Genomic DNA, 20,721 nt, shown 5'->3' on the forward strand with positions numbered 1-20,721 from the left:
ACATGTTGCTCATTAACAGAAGACAACCATTCATGGCTGAAGACACTCTCAAGAAGAGCACAGACACGTCCAAGTGCTGGCAACAGCAATTCTCCAGTTACGCCTTACATCTATATGGCCCAAAGGTGCTTCTAGTAAATAACTTGCATGGTAAGAACAAATTAAGTCTCCAGATAAAGCAAATATGTTTCTCCATGAAACACTATTAATTTTTGGTTACAAGATCCACAATGTCAACATTAATTTCTTCATAAAACAAGTACTTTGAAGACAAAATGAAATGGCCATTCCAAAATTCCATCCATCCAGGAGTAGCAACACAGCCCAACCCATAATATGAAGGGATAAAAAAAAAAAATCAGTTTGTTTCTGAGAATATTTGTTTCTCAAAATCTTGTTTTAAGGATAAGTAAAACTACTCTGAAAGGAAGAGTCCCACCTCTGTAAGGGCAGGAATAGAAACTGTTAGCCATCTGACCTCTTTTTTGGATTAGTGCCTGAAATTTATTGCCAATTCTGAAGTTTGATCACTTGGAAAAAATCATAAGTAAAAAAAAAAAAGGCCACCAAACCTATCCAAAAAAAACCCCTCCGCTAATTCTAGAAGTGGCTCTAACAGCATAAGGTGTTGAAAGTTAAATTATCACTTCCTTCTCTAGTTTTTAGTAGTATAGGAAGAGGAGACTTGTTCTTCAATGTATTTTGAAGCAACAGTGCAAGAGCTCATAATTAACTATCTTCTGCAAAGTTCCCCTCTTTCAGGAAGCAACTTCCTAAGAGGCCAAGTTAAAACTTTTCTTCACTCAGACTTCAGAGGCTGGACAGCAGTGAGTCACACCAACTTCTGGAAAATCATCAGGTGTACTTTTTTGTCACCCCGTTCCTGGCAACAGGTCTACACAGGTCCTAGTTCACTCTTTACCAAAAGCAACAGGTAATTAAGTAGTCAGCAATGTGAGGATCAGCAAGTTTTATGGCCTTGTCAAAATACCGAAGACAAATGGTGAGTGGTATCCATCTACACCTTCTAAAGCCATGGAATCAAATACTGCCACTGCTTCTCTTACTTAAAAGAAATTTCCATTAAAAATTCTCAGCCTTTAAATTCTACTCTGACTCACTGTGCTACACCATAACCTTAGACTCCTTCTTCAGAATAAATATCCCTAAAATAAAAACTTCTCTATTTTTTAAGATGTAGAAGGAGATATCTTTATTTTAAAGCATTGGAATATTTTGAGGAAGCCTTTCTAGTGAACCTAAACTTCTTCAGTAGGCATAAAACAAAACTAAATCATCCTACTGTAGAAGAAGAAGTTATATTAAGGCTTATGCTCTCCAAAAGTAATTTATTTATCTTCAAATCACACAAAACTAAACCTAAAACTGGCAAAGTGAAATTGTTTGTAATAAACTGGCTTAGCATTTATTTAGCCAGAATACTAAAACTATCTCCAGAAATTAGCCTCCAGTTATAGCATCTTAGGAAATTAAATGCAATTCAAGCAGCAAAGGAACAATGTTCAGAAATACAAGCTATTCACAGGTGCCCCTTCATACATCACCAGCCAACTCTTGTTTGGACTTGAACTTTATGGCATAGGCACTATACATGATCAAACTTGAAGAAGGAAAATAAATCTATCATCTCTCTTAATAACTTCAAGCCTGATGCCAAGATGAGTCAATGAATGTTAATTTAAGAGACTGCTTCAGATATATTCTGTTCCTCATTCTCTGTTTGTACACTGAGCCTTGACTGTTCCAGATGAGGAATATACACTTCAATAAGGTGTTGTCATAGAGATCATGATGTGCTGTAAGAGGAGGAAATGGGCAAAAGAGAATTTCAAAAGAAAAACATGGGAAAACAATGTAAAAAAAATTTAATAGCAACTATATTTAACACTACTGTCACTATTTTACTGAAGGAACAACCTTGAGGAAACATCTTCGCTGGTTTTGAAGAGATGTCAAAATTATAACATACTTAAGTCTCTGATAACTGAGTACAGACTGCTTGATACTTGAGCATCCAGAAGGAAGCATGCATCCCAGAGTTCTCCTAAGTTATCTCCACAAAGAAACTATTTTTTATGCTTCAAATAAAATCATCAACATCTAATATCTTATGTATTATCAGTTCACCTGCCTTAGAGAATCCTCTTACACTACATAATGGCTGAGAACTCTCTGGCTTGAGAACTAAAATGTTTGCTGTATTTAAGTGTATTTTATTCATCTAGATTTAATTGTTGAAGTTCTGCAATTGACCTTAAAACAGACAAAAATTAAGGAGGGGAGAAAGGATAAAGTACAGCATGGCAATCAAGCCTTCAAACACCTGCACAGAACACCAAAAGACAAAAAAAAAAAGGAGAAAATTCAAGTGCTGAAGCCACAACAGTCTATGGAATGAAACCAGCCTCTGATTTACACTTAGCAGAATGGGGTAAGTATGAGCCTATCTTTTAAAAATCATGATACCCTACATAAAGCTTTTCCTCCTTCCCCCCCCCCCCCCCCCCCCCCCCCCCCCCCCCCGCCTCTTTCTCATATTATGAAGTACAGATACACTTTGATCCTCAGGCCAAAAATTTTTTTGCCTTTCCCTCCACTCCTCCTTTGCATCTCTAGACAAGATGTGCACAATAGTGGTAGTTAAAAAATAATGTAGCATTCAACAGCTGTTCACTACAGTTCAAATAAAAATAACCAATATCTTCTGATAAAACATGTTGCCAGGTGCACTGCTGAAATAGTGACTTCTTATACTTTGTTGATAAGAGAACTGTGGAAAAAAAAGCTTTACCAAACCCCAGGATGACTCAGTGCAAAAATTATTATTCCTTATAATAAAAAGAAGGCAACTAGTAATGTGCATCTAGTACAGAGAAGGAAAAAAAAATTAAGGGTGTTACACACTATCATTCTGTCAAGCAGAAGGCTTTATGCTCAAAACCCTGAACAACAGATTACTAATTAGCAAGCACGCACCATAAGATCTTTCATTTCAAAGAGCCAATTTTCCATTTCCTTACTAGCTGCACAAAAGTCCATAGTTGCCACTGAACAAACACATTTTATCCTGTATTGTTTTCTGAAATCTTGTATTTCCACAGGCAGCAAGCAAGCATTTAGTATCTCACATCTTCATAGCACTCAGCTTCTAACCAGCAACCGCCTTAGGCAAACAGAGTTTAAATCTGCCCTTCAACAAGCTAAATCAAATTTCATTATTTCAGTGTGTAACAACAAACACCAAAACCAATCTTTCGCATAAACTGTTTTTCGGAGGTTTTCAGATACTATAGTTGCAAAACACCTTTATACCACTGAAGCATACTTCAGTAAAGGCAGAGTGAAAACTCAAGAAGCTCTTGAAGAATATTTCTCCTGACTGTAACTCCAAGTAGAAGGCAGTGCTGAGAAATTTCACATTGCATAATCACTTCAACCCAAGCCTAGCATACCACAAATTTTTTTTTCATACATACACTGGTTATTTCAGGTAAGTTTTGACCTCAATGAATATGTAGCATACCATTCAAGACTTTCTTCAAGTCTCTAAAAATGCAACTGATGCACTAAAGAATGAGGTTTAAAAGGACCTTTTAAAATACATATTTTCAAAAAGGTTCCTATTCCTGACCTAGAGGCAAGATAGTAATCTCCAGCATTTTTTAGAGTGCAGGTAAGTTTTCTGTAGGTACTTTACACAAATATATATACAAAGGTATTTGAAGGACCACAGGCTCTGTAGATAGCTTTTAACTCCATATTTGGTGATTCCATTAGAAATCTCAAAGATGATAGAGAAGCAGCTTTAAAATAATATATTTTTTCTGTCTCACAGCAAGTATCAAGTTTGGCTCCCTCTCACACATACACACTTGCTATAGATAGTGAGACAGTCTGTCCAGCCATACATAAGAGACAATGTTTCTTTTTGAAATGCTATGAATGTTGCATTTATTCTTAGTACAAACTAGATTAAAAGAGAAAAGACAATACATACATAAATGCAAATTCATACCAAGCTGACATGGAATATCGTTTGTTGCTGGAGAAACAGAGTCTAGTACTGTTCACAGCAGTACTAGTCCTTTTAAGTTAGCTAAGACTTAATTTTTTTCCCATAGAAAATACCAGAAGAAAAGGAAGACAACATGTTATATCACAATTCACATCACCTTCATGAAAGCATATGGAAGTGTCTACCAGCTTTGAAGAGATTGCGTGGCTGCAACTTGGACATCTCTCAGAACCACTTAAAAATGTTTGCATAGAAAGACATGGGCATCAGAGAAACCACAATTTGGTACATGTTTTATTCCCTACATACAAACACAGATTCTCCTGAGATGGTCCTTGCTGTGAAAAACAAGAGTTATGAAGAAGTTCAGATTGCCATTTCGTCTCTACTGTGTATCAGCATCTTACACAATACTGTACATAACTGCGACAAAGGACAGAAGAGCAAGGACATATGCACTGTCCAGTCTGCAAACTTATCAGAAGCCTTTTAGTTATCAGGAGTCTTTCAGTGGTTTCAGCTTGGGAACTACAGCAGTGCAAGAAAAAACAGGAAATGTTTGTGAGCTTTGTTTGTTCCATCTTTTAGGGATGCCAGTTGATTGTCGCACCAATTGAAAAACAAAAGTAATTCAGTGTTTCAGTACTCTTTGTCTTAGTAATATCACACAACTTAACCTCTCTTATCTGATTAGGATAAAATCTAACATTATGAACCATTAGCAAAGACTTGAACAAAATATTTTAAACAAGCTCTAAAAAGCAGAAAAGCACACACCCAATAAAATACACTTTTTCAACAAACCACAGAGAACACTAAATACTGTATTCTATTAAACATAAATAGATATTGAGGAATTTATTTTTCACTGATGTTATAATGACTTATGTCATTTTGAGACAAATCCATTTCTCTCCAGACTAAAAGATCCAGATGTTCCTATTTCACATATCTGGCTCCAGCACCAGACAGCAAACAAAAGAACCTCTCCAGTCTATCAGATTGCAAGAAGAATTCTCCAGCACTGGCCACTTCTCTATCCTTTTCTCCCTCTCCAAGTTTTTATTTCTTTTCAACCAAGTCAGCAAACAATACATAGCAATACAATGATATGCTTCTACTGCTTCTACTACAGACCTAGTGCTGACTTCAGGCAGTTTAACAAGCAAAAAGATGCCAAAAGTTGTATGATTTTTTTCATGAACTATTATTTCAAATGTAAATACAACTACTTTTAACTTAAACATACTGTACTGTGTTTTGCAGTTGACACTATGCAGCAAAACAAAGTCGAGAGGTTCTTTCCAAAGATTGAGTATTTGTGTTCCAAATCTAGTGACTCACACAGCTAGAAACTTCTGAGTTTAATTTAACTCTAACATCCTCAAACTTCTGAATTTGAAAGCAAGTACTAAGATGTTATTCAACAGTTGTAACAATGACAAAGATTTTAACTATGATTTTATTAAATCTAGATTATAAAGAGAACTATTTCCAGAAATAACTACTGTGCTATTTCTGCAAAAAGGTATACAAAGATTAAATGATGTGAGGGATAGGTCATTAAAACAAAAGAGTTCTATGAAATTAGCACTTTTTCATACTAATAACAGACTTATAAAAATGCATGCCCAGTGCAAAATAGAAGTGACCACTACCCTTTATTTTATTCTTCTCAACACATTCCTGCCTTCCTCATGATGACAAGGTTTACTCTCAAAAGAAACACCTTAAGAACAAATGAAAACCAAAAGAAATACTACAACAACTGAAGCAAACACAACTCTTTTTAAGAAACATCACTGCCAAGGGATGGCAGCGGGTTCAAAATTTTATCTGCATGGGTGGCGTATTTTCTCCTTAACATTAAAATTAACACCCTTTTTGCCTCCTGTCTTAATAATCATCATTACTTCATTCGGGATTGCTACATCTTATTGAGTCACTGAAGTCTGCCCAGTTGATTTTGCATTTATTTTTCATGGTTATTTAATAGATTTGAATGGCAGACAAAGGAGTGCATTGTCCTAAAATTATCATCTTTTCAGTCTTTTCACCTACAATTGCTGAGCACAGTCAGAACCCAAATCTACACAGGAAAGTTTGCAAGATCATCTCTTCACACTGTAAAAAAGCTTTCTTGAAATAATTAATGTCTTGGGGAGGGAAATGGTGGAGAATCAATTAAATACAATTTTGACAGCAGCTCTTCTGTGGACAAAGTATTTCAAAGCTCATATTCATGTAGGATACCAAGTTTGAGATACACTCATCATAGCCTGTGTCAATACAAATGTGGTGGCCCTAAGTGCTGTATGACAATTCACACATGCCTCTAACTCCTCCTAACCACCTGCTATCCCCATATATCAGTTAAGGCCACATACAAACAGAGGCAGTCAGCCATCTCCAAAACATGCATTGTTCAAACAGATGGTTGTTGCCTACAAGACAAAGGGGAGGGTCCAAACAGAACCTTCCAAGAAAATAATATGCCATATATAAAATATAATCAGTAGGATTACTGCTACAGCACAGTATAATGGACATGCTCTTCTCCTAGTTAGAATCAAAAAACATTTGTTTTGGAAAGACACTGAAATGTTTAAAATTAACTAATTACAGTTCTACATTCAACAATTGAAATGTTTAAGAACTTAAATGCAGCATAGCTGTTCTGGCTCTACAGAAACCATACAAGTCTAGATAACACCTGCCAACTTCCCATGTATCTGCAAGCTTCAATGATGTAAAAGGCAGTAAATCTTTCTGAATACAAGTTGTACCACACATTGACTAGCCCTGCAGAGTTTTGAGGGGATCTACATGATTGTGAGGGTAATTAATCCTACAGATAAGGAGGGAGGGGAAAATGAATAAATAATAAAGCAAGTAACAGTAGAGGGCACCTTTCTAGTCACATAACACTACCCGCCCACTCTGTATATATAATGCTCTTTAACAAGAGAAGCACAACAAATTATTATTTCATTGCAAAGAACATAAAACTTCTGTTTTATGTCTAGTGCAAACAATGTTTTGAGAAGGGGCTGCTGGATTTCACTACTGTCCATGCCTCCAAGCACCATGCTCAGGAGCAGTCTACATAAGACACATTACTACTCACATGGCTATGGTACCAACTCAGATACGACATCCTTACAGTGCTCATTGAGCATGTGATTAGGAAGAACAAATAGGCAGGTACATGTGCTCTTGCATTTAGTTATTAACAGCCTGACCCACTACTAACATGCTAACCAGCTGGATTCTGTATGGTGTTGAGCACCTGCAGGTTAATCGCTGCTCACATTTCCATAGTTCACAGTGTATCACTCTGTGCACAACCCTGGTTGACACCTGACAGGAAAACTCTTCTTCTTTGTTTTCACATCTTCGATGTTACATTCAGGAATGGAAGTCACCACAGATATACACTAAATTCCTTTATTTTGTAATAGTTACTTTGCAGCTAATACTCAGAAGCAAAGCAAGAGGAGCTTGTTAGTAACAGTTTACTGGAATGTATTTACTGACTCTTTCATTTCCCAGTGACTCACCTACTACACTATAGTAGTTCTATGAGTTCTTAGAGACTTGTGCAAGACCACTGCCATTTGTCTACTCCAGATTTTGTATTACTTGGACAACTGAAATCTGCAGCATGCTCTTATAAGCTGAGAGGCACAATTTGGTTTAAAAAAAGGGAGTTCTATAGCACTTGGAAAATATCAGATACATGGAGATAACTTTTTTTTTCTGGCCAGTAACTACAAATGCAAACATTATCATTCCAAGACTTTTATTTGACCAACAAGCTCAAGTATTTTCATGTTTCTACCTTTTACCACAATGCAGTGCTGCTCTACTCAGGCTTTTTCCAAACTGCAGATTAGAATTCATGTATGAAGCACTAAATTTACCTATGTATCTGTAAAACCTACCTGACCTTGCAACATTTACATCCTTGTGATGGTTTGGGTGTTACCCACCCCCTCATACTTTAGAAATAAATAAATAACATGAATGGATTGGGTAAATCAAACATTAACAGACTGAAGTTAAACAAAATAAATTAGCATGATGCATAGCATGCCAAGTCTTTTAGTCTTCTGCTAAGCACATAATTTGACAGTTTCCCTACACATTACACAGGAAGCAAATGCTAACTCTTAACAAATTACTTCTCAACATGCACACAACTGTGAGGGATCTGCAATGTAATACACACATATGAAGCACTCAAAAAATATTCTAAATACACCTATTTACACCTATTAAAAAATTTGTAGCAGCATGCAGCTACTTCGACAAAAAAACACTCAGAAAAGGTGTTTCATCAAAACATAAAATTGTTAAAATACCTAAAAAATATAAATTATGCAAATAAAATACTAGTAGTACAAATAGCATTTAAGAGGTCAAGATAAATTTCTTAAGCACCTCCTGAAGCAGAAGATTTAAGATGGAAACAAGTAACACGAGTCAGCATTAAGGCATTGCATATAAACTCCCAAGTAAATTCAGGTATCGCCCATTTCAATTCATGAACAAAACACAACAGATTTTTGTTTAAGGACACAGTCTCACAGGCCACTTGCTGGATGCAGCTCCACACAATACACCTCCAAATCCTGCATGCACAAGGCTCCCACATCTTGGAACTGTGCCAGAACAACTGTCTACACAAAAGCAGTCCTGAGAAGAAGTGCACTATTCAAAACAGAGCAGAGGTCTGAGAAAATGTGCAGGGCATGACTCTGTCTGTTACAATGTCTTCATGAGTCACAAGGCCTTCACATTGCTCACTGATAGGCACACATTCTGACGGGAAATCAAAAGGGATTTCTGTTTGAAACAATATGGTATTTTGTTCACTGAAAACGAATCATAAATATTTATTGAAAACAAGTAGCAAGTCACAGGTATAAAAATCTTAGCTAGGAAGGGCTAAATCCACCACAATGACAAACCAAACATGCACTCCATTACTACATATACGCTGAGACAGCTCTGTTGTTCACTCTCTCCTACCTACATTCTGTTCTGCAAGAGCTATTATTCTACAATAAATACTTTTACTCCAAATGTTTCCAGTTCCCATGGCTTCTACTCTGAAATCAAATTCTGCAGAGATACAGCATTCAACTCACAACATGCTGCACTTGGCAAACCACTGTGCAGGTTAGAGCTGGGTGTATTTACCAAAATGATTCTGTAACAACTAAGGATGAAAGACTTTTCATTGCCCTTTCGCGCAAGGTACTACAGGATATCACTAACTATATATGCATATACAGAAAATATGTAAGTGAACATTAATATATTAACAACATTTAAGAACTGTCCTAGGAAACAAAACAAACAAACAAAAAAAACCCCAAACCAATACACCACAATAGTTAGACGCCAACCACAGAAGCTGGCTTTCTTTCATTAATGTAAAAGGTTCCCTAGTTAATCGCAAATTCTGGTCACCGCCAGCCACGTCGCTAAGATGAGAGGTAAAATACCAGCACTGCCCCGGAGCCAGCCACCAATCACCTCACAACGCTGTCACCTCCACGGGCTTTCGCTAACATTAACCACTGCAACTCGAGCAATGACCCGAGCCGGGCCAATTCACAGCCTGTGCAGAGCTCGCCGGGGCTGACTCCACAAGTGCAAGCAATTACGATCCCTGTTTGTTTTGTTCACTTTCCTTTCGCCAACAAACCTCCTCCTCCCTCAAGGTGGAGGCTGTACTGAGTGGAGGGCAGGGCTGAAAACCGGAGACCAGCGGAGCCACTCTCCTACTCGCCAAGCCAAACAAGCAGCTGGGAGAATAAAATATTTGTAATAACAACTTCGTTTTTCAAAGGAGGGAAAAAGCACCTGGGACTTCGGCCTGTCCTTCGCGAGGTTTCCTCTCTGAACTGACACGTGTGTGAGATTTATGGCTAAATCTTAAGATTTGTGTCACTAAATAAATATGTTCTTTCAAAAATAACTAAATCAAACTGGCTGCGCAGCCCCGAGAGGAAACAGGCCCAGCGCCCGCCGCCTCCAGCCGCCGCCTGGCCCCTGGCGCCCCGGCCCCCTCAGGGCCCCTCAGAGGGCCGCCGGGCACGAGCGAAGCGCGGAGGTGCTTCAGTAAGCGGGTCCCGCCCGACCCCCTCCGGCTTACGTTAGACTGCTCTTGGCGGCAGAAAGCTCCGACGGTGAGAGGTATCTGGGCATCGCTAGCGCGGGGCGACAAGGGCAGCGACAGCATATGGAAATGTACGAAGAGAAGGGTACGTTCCCTCTACACAGACCCACCAGCAGCTGACAGGCAGCAGTTCCTGAAACGCCGGGGCGCTCCGTACGGAATCTCGTAACAGGCGGCGAGTCGCCTCAAAGGCACAATGCAACCTTTATGGTCAGCCCCGCCACCGCCGCCCTTCTCCGTGCCCGTTAAGCCTCACCGTCTCCAGGTGCCATGAAGAAGCCGAACGCCTCCACCTCTGACAGGCAACCGGCCCCCCGCTCGGCCCCAAGCAGAACCCAGAAACTCTTTACCTTGCACCCTCTTGCTCTTCTTTGGCTCCCGGCATGCGGCTCGTAGAGCTGCCTCCCCAGCGAGGACCCGGCCACAGCCGGCAGCGGGGGCGAGAAAGGGCGCAGGGGCTGCGCAGGGGAGCCGTTAGCAACAGGCGGCAAGAGCGCAGAGCACACAGGGGGTTCCAGGGCTGGCCCGGCAGCTGTCAGGGGAGGCGGAAGGTGGAGCCGTGTCTGTGCGCCGGCCCCCACCGCGCTCTGGAACCCGCCCCGCGGAGCCCTCGAGGCCCGTCCCACAGCACCGCGGACCGCCCGCCGCTCCCCGTCCCGCGCCCAGGGTCTCTCCCAGCTCTCATCGGCCGCAGCTGTGCGCCCTTCCCTTCCGCTCCTCTCTGACATACCCACCGCGGGGACGTGGGGCCGCTGCGCTGGCCGGAGGGGCCGTGTCCTTTTCTCACCTCACCGGCTTTCACCCTGAGCCCTCCGCCTCCCGGATGGAGAGTCCGGGCTCCGAGAAAAGCCAGAGGTAAGGCACAGGCAAGCAGCCCCCTTTCCTCGGACCGCGCCACGGACTTTGGTAGGGTCCGGGGCGGTGAAGAAGGAAAACGCAACAAAAACACCACCACAAACCAAACCAACAAGACGATGGCCAATCCAAGAATCTCAAAAGGGATTAACAAGTAGGTCCCCTAAGGTCAACAACTTGAGGAAAGCAGTGGCCACCAATGTGCAGAGGACAACGAGAATGAATTTCTGTCTGGGCGGGTAAGGAAGGGGGAAGCCCCACAGCTCACAAAAGGAAAAGAAGGCTCTGAAGACAGAAGCAAGTAAACGACAGCTCTTTAGACGAAGGACTGTCTTTCTGGTGCCTGTCTGTATAGTGGCTGCTAAACAGAAGTCTACAGCCACTAGTACAGTATGATGATAAATGCTAACAGTTGTATGCACTGTAAATGCAAATGTAAATGAAAACAAAGCGGAGGTGGCAAGTATTTTCCAGTTGCCATACTGACAACAAGAAACAGCCAATGGAAAAAAAGAAATAGAAGATTAAAGTACCTCACCACATTCTGCAGCACAAAAATACAGCCCAGAGATACCAAAAATATTTAAAATTAGACTAATTGTGTTTTTCAACTACCTTTAGGTTTGAAGTGGAAAGCCTAACATTTTGAAGTGAGGTTTAATCTTTGCTGAGGCTAAAAATGGGGCATAGACATATGGACATTAGACCTTTTTTCTTTTTAAGTAATGGTCTTCGATTCCCTTGAAGCTCTTCGCTTTGGGATACTCATCTCTGAACTCCACTTTATACAGTATGGAAACACTCTGCAATCAAAAGTAAAAATTGAAGTCACGTTTAAAGAAACTGCTTAATTTTAAACTAGATGGCCTGAAAAATACACAGGAAGATACCATAGCAGTTTTACAAGTACTTTTTTTTTCTGTTCCTCAGGCAGCAATTCACATACATTAAGACAGGTATAAGGGGACTTGCATGTTACAAGTGGCAAAGCCAGCTACACAGGGATTATATGTTTTAATGAACTCTGTTATGGACAAAGGCTGGGCTCCCAACAGGATTGATATAATTAGCATAATGGAGAAATCCTTGAGAGGGCTCAGGTCTGATAATTTCTGATGGATTCCTGAAATGGTGAGCCTTTACCCATGGCCTCTCTCAAGAGAACCAGAAAACAAACATCCCACCTCCTGCTTTGGTAGTGCCAATGAAGTGGTGCCTGCTGCAAAAGCAGAGCTGCAATAGAAAGTGCCCGTCCATTTTTTACCGAAGACATACCATGCCTGCAAAGGAAAAAGTGACGGTTTTAGACCCTTGTTTTGAAGCCGAATTTGGCATTCATTATCAGGAAGTGGGAAGAGATGCTCTGTAGAGAGACCTTTAACTTTTAGTCCATTTTATGTCTACTCAAAATTTCCACTTACACTGGGAACGACCAATTTGTTGATGTAAATTCTATAATTGTATAACAAACTGGAATCTGCTCAACTACGTCAACTACAAACGTTGCCCAAGGAGATTTAATGTATTTCAGTAATTACTGATTTATAAAACTACATAACACAACTTGTTCAGAACTTTTAAATCTTAATGAGCATGACATTTTCCTTAGTATGCAAAATACAGAAAGCTAATGTTAGATGTATTACATTAGCTTAGAAGTGGTATTTGACAGTTATACTTTTAAAAAAATGTTTTTTATCATGACAACTTAAGGAAAAAAGCAGAAATATTCAAATAAAGTACCTCTACTTCTCAGGTCTGATGGCAATCTAAGCAAAGAGGGTAAAATTTAGAAATAAGAATGTTCCCCTGCTTCTCTGTAACTATTATTCTCACTCCACCCTCAACAGCTGAGCACTGTCCAACTATTCTGCAACGAGATGGTGGTTTTCTTCTGAACACCTACATCACACCTTGACATGTTTGCAAAAGCTACAATAAAGAGTAGACTGTTTCCTTTCTGTTGATGACTAATGACTTTTATAGGTACAGCCCCTAGATGTTGCTAAAGACAAGCAGATCTAATTCAAGCCTCAGTTTTAATTATTTTGAAATAACTATGATGTAACTGACAGCAATGAAATCACTCCTGGTTTTCATCAAAATTATGAAGGAGTCATTCTTGCAAACTGGATACACAGCAAGCAAAGCAAGGAGTGCTATCGGGCTGAAGCAGTGCCCTGCACAGAAGGCTGCCCTAAAGTTACTCACACTTCAGAGATCTCTGTGGGATATTGCACATTGTTCAGCGTCTGCCTTAAATCTGCTGCTTCTCTCTCTTGAAGTTCTTGCTGTGCCACCCTGTTTCCCACCATGTTCAGTCAGTAGATTACCTGTTGGGATGGGGCCACAGAACTTGTCTGGTGCCTAAACCACTGCCTTGCTGATTGTGCTATCAAGCAGGCTATTGCAAAATAGCAAAAGATGCAATATTAATAATATCTCCACCAAATACTCTGTGTACAGACTGTTGAAAGCACCATTATGGCTCAAGACTAAGACATTAATCGCATGCTCTGTCTTCAGCTGACACCAGCCTCAGTTCTGTTTCCAAGTGAATCTATTTCATATTCATTTCTCATATAAAATAAGGATAACAACACCTAACTTTTTGCCTTTATAATACCCAATGTGCTCTTGTAAGGAAAAAATGACAAGTGACACACCAAACTACTCCTCTGATGTATCTCACACTCACACTGTATCTGATTTCATAATCAGACCCACTGAAATTAGTTGAATCATCTGAGAAACAAAGCATTACTAAAAAGGGTGTGGCCACAGCATTCATAAAAGACTTAGAAAATGTTACTGGAAAAGACTTCTATACTGTGATTGTTGTTCTGCAACCTGCACTGTAGGTTACTTTCACCAGGCATTAGCTAGCTGCAGTGAAAATACACCAGAAGCCCATTTCCTTGATGTAAAAACTCCTCTGAAAACATCTTTCTTTAAAACACAGTTTAGTTTGGCAACTACATAAAAAAAATAAGACAAGTCCATTCCTTAAGTGTTTCCTTATCCCTTTCCCAGTGCTAAGCATCAAGTTTTTGACAGGTTTAATCCTTTGAATTTTTTCTCAGCCATGAAGAGATGACTTCTGGTTTTAGTTTTGATCTGTATTTTTATTGTACTGTCAAAGGTTAACTCTTGGGCAGCAGTTATTTGCAATAACCTACATTCTAATAGAAAAGCAGAGTGTAGCCTCCGAAGGTTGCTTTACTTGGATATGGGAAAAAAACCTGCACCAGTCTCCCATGGCCCTTGGTATAATCTCAGGTTCCACATCTATTTATAAGAAATGTTATATTCCAAATGAAATTATATTATTATTATAAACAGCAAAAAAACCTTCTTTGGGTAAAATCTCATTACAAACATGGTTAGCTATTATATAAATTCAGAGCAAGTTCTGTGAAGAATATGATGTGATTTACAGTCAAAATGTTATTACACAATTAGCACAGGGAGCACGCAGGTGTCACAACATTTTCAGTTACATGGAACCACAGCTGCATGCTTGCCCTCTGCAGAAAAAAAATACCAACTCTGTAGACTGTTATGAAATAAATTTACCTGACTTATGTAATCAACAAAACTGCCTCTCTCCAAGTAGATCCTTTTGCACACCAATAGCAAGCAAATAGTTAGAATTCCAGCTAAATCAGCAGCCCAACAGGATGGCATTCCGTACACTCATTCATGCCAGTTCAACCTTCTATCTGTTCTCGAGGCCTGTGAACCTACCAACAGTGTGGAAAAAAGGTAATTTGATTTCTGCAGCAAATCAGCCTTGCATTTCACAGCTCCCTATCCATTAATACTTAACTGGTTTTATTAATTGCAGAAAACTCTCCAGATGTTAATTTCTTCTTGTACTGCTGTTTACTATTATAATAGTTTTCTATTGATAATTTTACGAAAATGATTCCATGTAACTCCCTCTCTCCCCCACGCCCAAACTCTCAGCTTTCCCAAAGTATCTGCATCAGAGTAAAATACCAAAATTGCCAAGAACTGAGCTTTTAACACTGAGGTAGGTAGGGGGTAAGCACTGCAAGTTCTGGTCATCAAGGTGATGACCTGACCCAGAGAAAAGAACATCTCCTTCTCCTCTACTTTTTGTGACCAATATGACAATGTGACTGAGCTCTACTTTTTTCATGGACAGCAAAACATATGAAATCACTGTCACCAGTGCATCTGCCTATAAAAATGAACATCAGGTAAATCAGACTTTATTAAATCAGTTCTAAGAGAATAAAGAATGAATCTGTATCCTGTTGTAAAAGATAAAAAATTGGCTCTTCTGGGTTTTAAGAGTCTGGGAAACAGTAACAGATGATAGCATGTAAAATAAAATGATTTATAGCAGATAAGAGGAAAAATTCCTTGAGATGGTCTATAGAACAGCCTCAAACTTCTGACCTTTTAGAAGTAATTCATGACTGACCAGATATAGTTTGAATGCACATATTGTGTGCAGTGCACCTTCCTTATTGTAACTTACAAAACAGTGGTGGTTATGTGGCTTTTGGCTTCTTTGTTATGGGGGGTTCACGAGGGGCTTTTGTTGTTTTTTGGTTGGTTTTGTGGTCTTTGATTTGTTTGAGGCTTTTTTGGATGGGTTTTTTTCTGGTAGAACTGGAGCCGGGGCGGGGGTGGAGGTGTCTGTATCCACAGTATTTGCATGAAAGACAAAAGAAAAATGAGAGCTTACTTTCGTAACTTTTTCAAGATGTATTATCCATATGCACATCCTCATAGCAATACATATCTTTGCACATCCTCAAAGTGGAATAATTTTGGCTAGCAGTTCTCAAACATCAGGAAAGCACCCTGCAGGTTCTCATGTTTTAAACTGAAGGTATAAGAACTAGAGCAACACCTTTTCATTATCTTGTGACCGCAGGGTCCTTCATGTACAGGGCTCCAAGGCAAAGCCCAGCAATTAGGACTGCAGAATATACAAATGGATGCCGTATCTCAAAGAAGTCCAGTTCTGACACAGAGAAGTAATTTATAAGATTCCCTTTTAAATTATTAATAGAACTATTCTTGTGCTTAGTGATCCCTCAGAATGTTTCTGATTTACCTGGCAGAAGAATTAGGAACTATGGGATAGATGCCCAAAGAAGATATACCAACATCACCCTGTAAATCCAACATAGGTTCTGCATATGCAAACCATCTAAGTGAGCAGTTCCAAGTCTTCATTAATAACGACTTTTACAGACTCATTGCAGATTTTTTTTATAGCATTCTCAGTTTGATCATTCCAGATCAGAAGTCCATCATAAAAACCTTGGTTTACCTGAGCAACATAAGGAATATGAGTGGTTTCAACACTTACTCTTGAAATGACAGTTTGCAGGGCTCATTGAGTGGAATAGCAGTTTTAAATCCACTTGGATGAAAACAGAAGTCATGCAAATCTTAGCTAGTTATCATATCATCTTTGACAAAATCAATCCAATCTAGGTTATTACAGTTCTGTGGTTGGTGTGAATAGGTTTCACTTCACGTGCAGAACCATGTGCTAGAAGACCTTCAAGGAGGATGTAAGAAAAATAATTAAATAAAATCATATTAAGGCAGTTTTATTAAAAAAAAAAAAAAAAAGAAGTTAAATCAGATTCAGTCTCTTCAATACAGAAACTTTAGAAAAATTCAAGTTCCATGCCGTTGCATGACTCTTAAACACTCATCAAAACATGACTCGCTTCCAGATGTAGATTACGAATAGCAGCTAGTCTGGTTATTTGTGTGGCGTGCATAACTGCATTAAAAGGTGGGAGGTTTTGATAAAACAAGTTGGATTCTCAAGTTGTCTGACATTACTACAAAAAGCTCCAATGAAAGAAAATGAACAAAAACTCTTTTATTTTGATATTTAACTTCTAAATTATAGTACCATTAAAAAAAAATATCATTTCTGCAAATGTCAGCTGCATTCTGTTTTCAACGGCTGATGTGTTTATACACGGGTACAAATTATGGCAACAATTATACTTCTCACTCAAAATCACAACACCACATTTGAACCTTCAGCTTTCCAATGTTTTTCCCATCCTCCCAGAAAATACATTTTAAAACATCCAAACGGTGTCCACACACTTCAGTCTAGTACAAAGCAAAGGAATCCTTTCACCATTAACATTCTGTTTAAGTAATGCTTGAACATAGTAGTAAGCTAACCTCTAATATGTCTATTAACACACCTGTTTGTAAAATATTTTTTCCCAAGTATTTTTGCTGTTACTCTCATTAGAGAAGTCTTTCAAGTTCAGTACTATGTCTTTCCAGCATCTCAATATATACAATATTTTTCTATCTTTTTAAGCACTGTGACTTTGTTAAAAAAACCTATGCTAAATCAGATTAAGTATTAACCTCTCTCCATTTTGTTTCTCAGTTTTAAGTGTGGGCTTGTCATCCTACTCCAAATTTTCAATTCTTCTAAGGCCATATAATATGTTGTTTCCACCTTATGCTAAGAAGGAATGAAGGAACTCTTTACTCCCCTCCTTCCCAACAGATTTGATTGATATCTGCATAGACTTTTTGGACCTACAAGATTATTATTTGCAGGATTGTACAGCAACTTTTGAAGAACTAAAAACCATTGATGTGAGCCATTCTTTGTGCAGCTGCTTTCATTCATTTTCAGAACTGAGCTTTCTTAGAGCTCAAAAGTGAAAACTTAATTTCACAAGTAACAGCACTTCTGCTAAAAAATTGATTGGAACCAGAGAATCATTCCAGTCTTTAGTCTAGTGTAAAACAGCAGTATGTCAGCCTGATCTTCCCACAGGGGAAAGCAGCACTACCATCACCAGCTAAGAAACTGCAGCCTTCTCCTGTTTTGCAGCTTTGCCATTTCCATGCACAGCAGCTCTTCAGCGCACAAATTTTGTAACTTCTCTGTCTTATCAATCCAAACTCCTCTTCTGGCAAAGTGACAAGGACTGCACTCTATCAAGAAGCTTCATGGCTGGATTTAGTGGGCGAGCATTATCTCTGTATTATTCTGCCTAGTTTGACCCAGATATTTCTCAACTTCAAAGAATGGGAAAAGATGAGGAATTTCACTTTCAGTACAGCCCAAGGCACAGAATAAAAAAACCCAAAGCACAAACACATAATTGAAGGTGCAGATGACTCACTAAGTACGTAAAACTACCTAAAACTTCCCCAGGTATTGCAAGTTTGAGGTTTTCCAGTTAGCGTTCTTTCAAATTCAGAAAACAGGAAGAGTATGGAATGCTACACAGACCTCCAAATCAAACACATAAACAGAATTCCATATTACAGTTGCAAAGCAAGCAGGAGCTTTGACATCAATGGTTATGTTAAAACAACTATTACAGCACATTCTTACTCCATGTGTGGCAACAAGTTCAAGAGTCTCTTGTTTGGAAATTCAAATGATTAAATATAAACTGACACAGTAAAACTGCTGGAGCTTTAATGCTACTAATAGCCAAAATCACCACTGGTTTAATAGTTCTATCTCATGCTATTAAAACAGATAACAAAGTATAACAATTAGCAATGTCTGGTTCTCACCTCTCAAAACTGAGAAAATGCTCAAGGTGTTGGAGTTCTCCTCTGGTGTATTCCTAAAGTAACCTCCTGTTAGCATAATGTTAAGATGGATTCCAAGAGACAGAATCCAACTCCATAAGCAAAATTAGCAAAAGCACACTGAAAAGGTGTCCCTTACCACTTGCTGTTACCATGCTTGTTATAACAGTGCCTAGAACTACACTTACACAGATGGGTTTTACTTTTAAGAAATTGCTCCATGGAAAGAGCAAGATGATTCTGGATGACAGTAGACCTACCTGGTCACTGCAGAAGACAAGACATGCATCCTCTGTGTCTTTAGACAAACATGTCCAGTCATAGTTTCAGCAGTTCATGTTAATAACACTAGTAATATTATACTATCTTAATCACTAAGCAGTGTGACCTGCAAAGTAACTCATAGTGTTCTGTTTACTGATTGGCTCAATACAAAGCAAAAAAGTATTCCTGCCTGTTAATTGCTTGTCTTCACTTGCTTTGCCCCAGGTGAGTTTGTAGTAGCATGCCCTTAACATGAAATCCCCCATAAGACATACTCATCTCATGGCTGAGCAAACCCAGAACCATGTCTATAACAATCAAATGTGGTCTTTGTTCCCCTCTCTCCTCAAACTGTTCTCTCTATTAGCCCTTCCAGTAAGAAAATAGGAAACTTAGTTTCCATGGTATCACTCAGCACATGCAGGATGTATACTTTTGTTTATTATAAAAATGGTACTTCCAAGTCAGGATGGTACCATTTGTAAATCATCACAGCCGGACTGTGAAGAAGAGACAGAAGAATCATATGTAAGAGGGAGATATGTGCTTATTTGTAATTAAATAGAGGCACATTAATATTTGGGAAAGACTGAGAAAAGGAGCTCAAACATTTCTAAAATAAAACTATTTCTTATGAAAGAGAATCTCCTGATCTCACCTTTGGCATTTTTATCTTGCTTCTGAAAAAAAATCTTGCTGTCATTCACTACAACACTCCTGCTATCAAGTATGTCAGCACTTAAAACTAGAGGCTGGACTACAAAGTTTCCCAAGTTAATGTTCCAAGCTATTTTATCTCCAGTTGTAAGACTATTTCTAACAAAACAACAAAAGAAAAAGTCAGTTTTGGTTATGGCATCTGTAAACAATGTAACATCATGACACTTAAATTAGCAATAGGAATGACTTGGAAATGTATTCTCATCTATCTTTCCATGTTGCATTTTTCATCTCAGCAATGACTTCACATGAAGAGCAACAGATTGAAGTTCAGTGGCCATAAAAAAAAATCCCTTAGGAATAACAGATCTTCTTCAGGGAGTATTTATTCCGTCAAGTGGATTTAGTGCTGAGAGACTATGGTAGTTAAAGCACCAACAGAGGCTACTGATAAAGTGGCAATGCATAACAATGGTGTAACTTATTATAAAGGAGCAATTGCCTGCAATTCATCAGCATGGATATGGCAGTGAAGTTCTGCTTTACATATTCCAGGCATTAAGAACTTTGTGGTGGCGATTACAGGAGGTTCTTCTTCCCCTATAAAAGAAAAAAAAAAAGTGAGGTTGGTTAACTGAAACCTTGTTTTTGTATTTCTTTGACATTTTAGAAACAATGCAAAGAAAACTTGCTGAAATCCTCTGGATCATAATGCCTTACATTCATAAGGCTCAACTACCATGCTTAGTAACTCCTTAGCTAAAAAATTAATACAACTTTTCTTCCATAGCACAGCTTCTTGGAAAAGATCTTACTAGTGAATGGACCTAGTAAAGGGCTGCTTGTTGGTGCTTCCTCAAAATTAAACTGGTTCAAACTTCAGTTGATGATGTCCAATATGACAATCTCTCTGCAAATCTTTCCTTTGCAGATCAGTAGTCTGCATGTGAACTGCACTGAGAGGTGTAAAGTATCACAAATTATGTGATTTATTACTTTCATTCAAAACATCCAACTGTCTTTTAAACAAGAAATGAAAGATCTGCCTTGAGATACATAATGACAGAGCTATTCACTTCTGTTCTGACCAAGTAATTAATAACAACATAGGGAACCAGAACAGAAATGA

General features: G+C 38.9%; 2 protein-coding genes across 7 annotated transcripts in view; both read right to left on the reverse strand.

The window, feature by feature from the left end:
* ARHGEF3 (Rho guanine nucleotide exchange factor 3) overlaps positions 1-10,811 on the reverse strand; it is a 117,759-nt gene extending 106,948 nt beyond the window's left edge. For 2 of the 5 annotated variants that reach the window (XR_010305236.1, XM_064156711.1), the window contains exon 1: positions 10,203-10,259. Coding sequence is in view for 3 of the 5 variants with exons in the window: in XM_064156711.1 (XP_064012781.1) it covers positions 10,203-10,255 (53 nt within the window). In the remaining 2 variants the exon portion in view is untranslated. Of the gene's footprint in view, positions 1-10,202; positions 10,260-10,336; positions 10,352-10,576 lie in introns of those variants that run through there. The other 3 variants (XM_064156713.1, XM_064156715.1, XM_064156714.1) reach the window with 3 other exon arrangements.
* Positions 10,812-16,947: 6,136 nt separating this feature from the next.
* IL17RD (interleukin 17 receptor D) overlaps positions 16,948-20,721 on the reverse strand; it is a 73,932-nt gene continuing 70,158 nt past the window's right edge. For both annotated transcript variants that reach the window (XM_064156721.1, XM_064156720.1), the window contains exon 13: positions 16,948-20,192. In XM_064156721.1, coding sequence (XP_064012791.1) covers positions 20,077-20,192 — 116 coding nt within the window. In that variant the 3' untranslated portion in view covers positions 16,948-20,076. The remainder of the gene's footprint in view (positions 20,193-20,721) is intronic.

This window comes from Pogoniulus pusillus, chromosome 16 (genome assembly GCF_015220805.1).
Source record: "Pogoniulus pusillus isolate bPogPus1 chromosome 16, bPogPus1.pri, whole genome shotgun sequence".
Classification (NCBI taxonomy): domain Eukaryota; kingdom Metazoa; phylum Chordata; class Aves; order Piciformes; family Lybiidae; genus Pogoniulus; species Pogoniulus pusillus.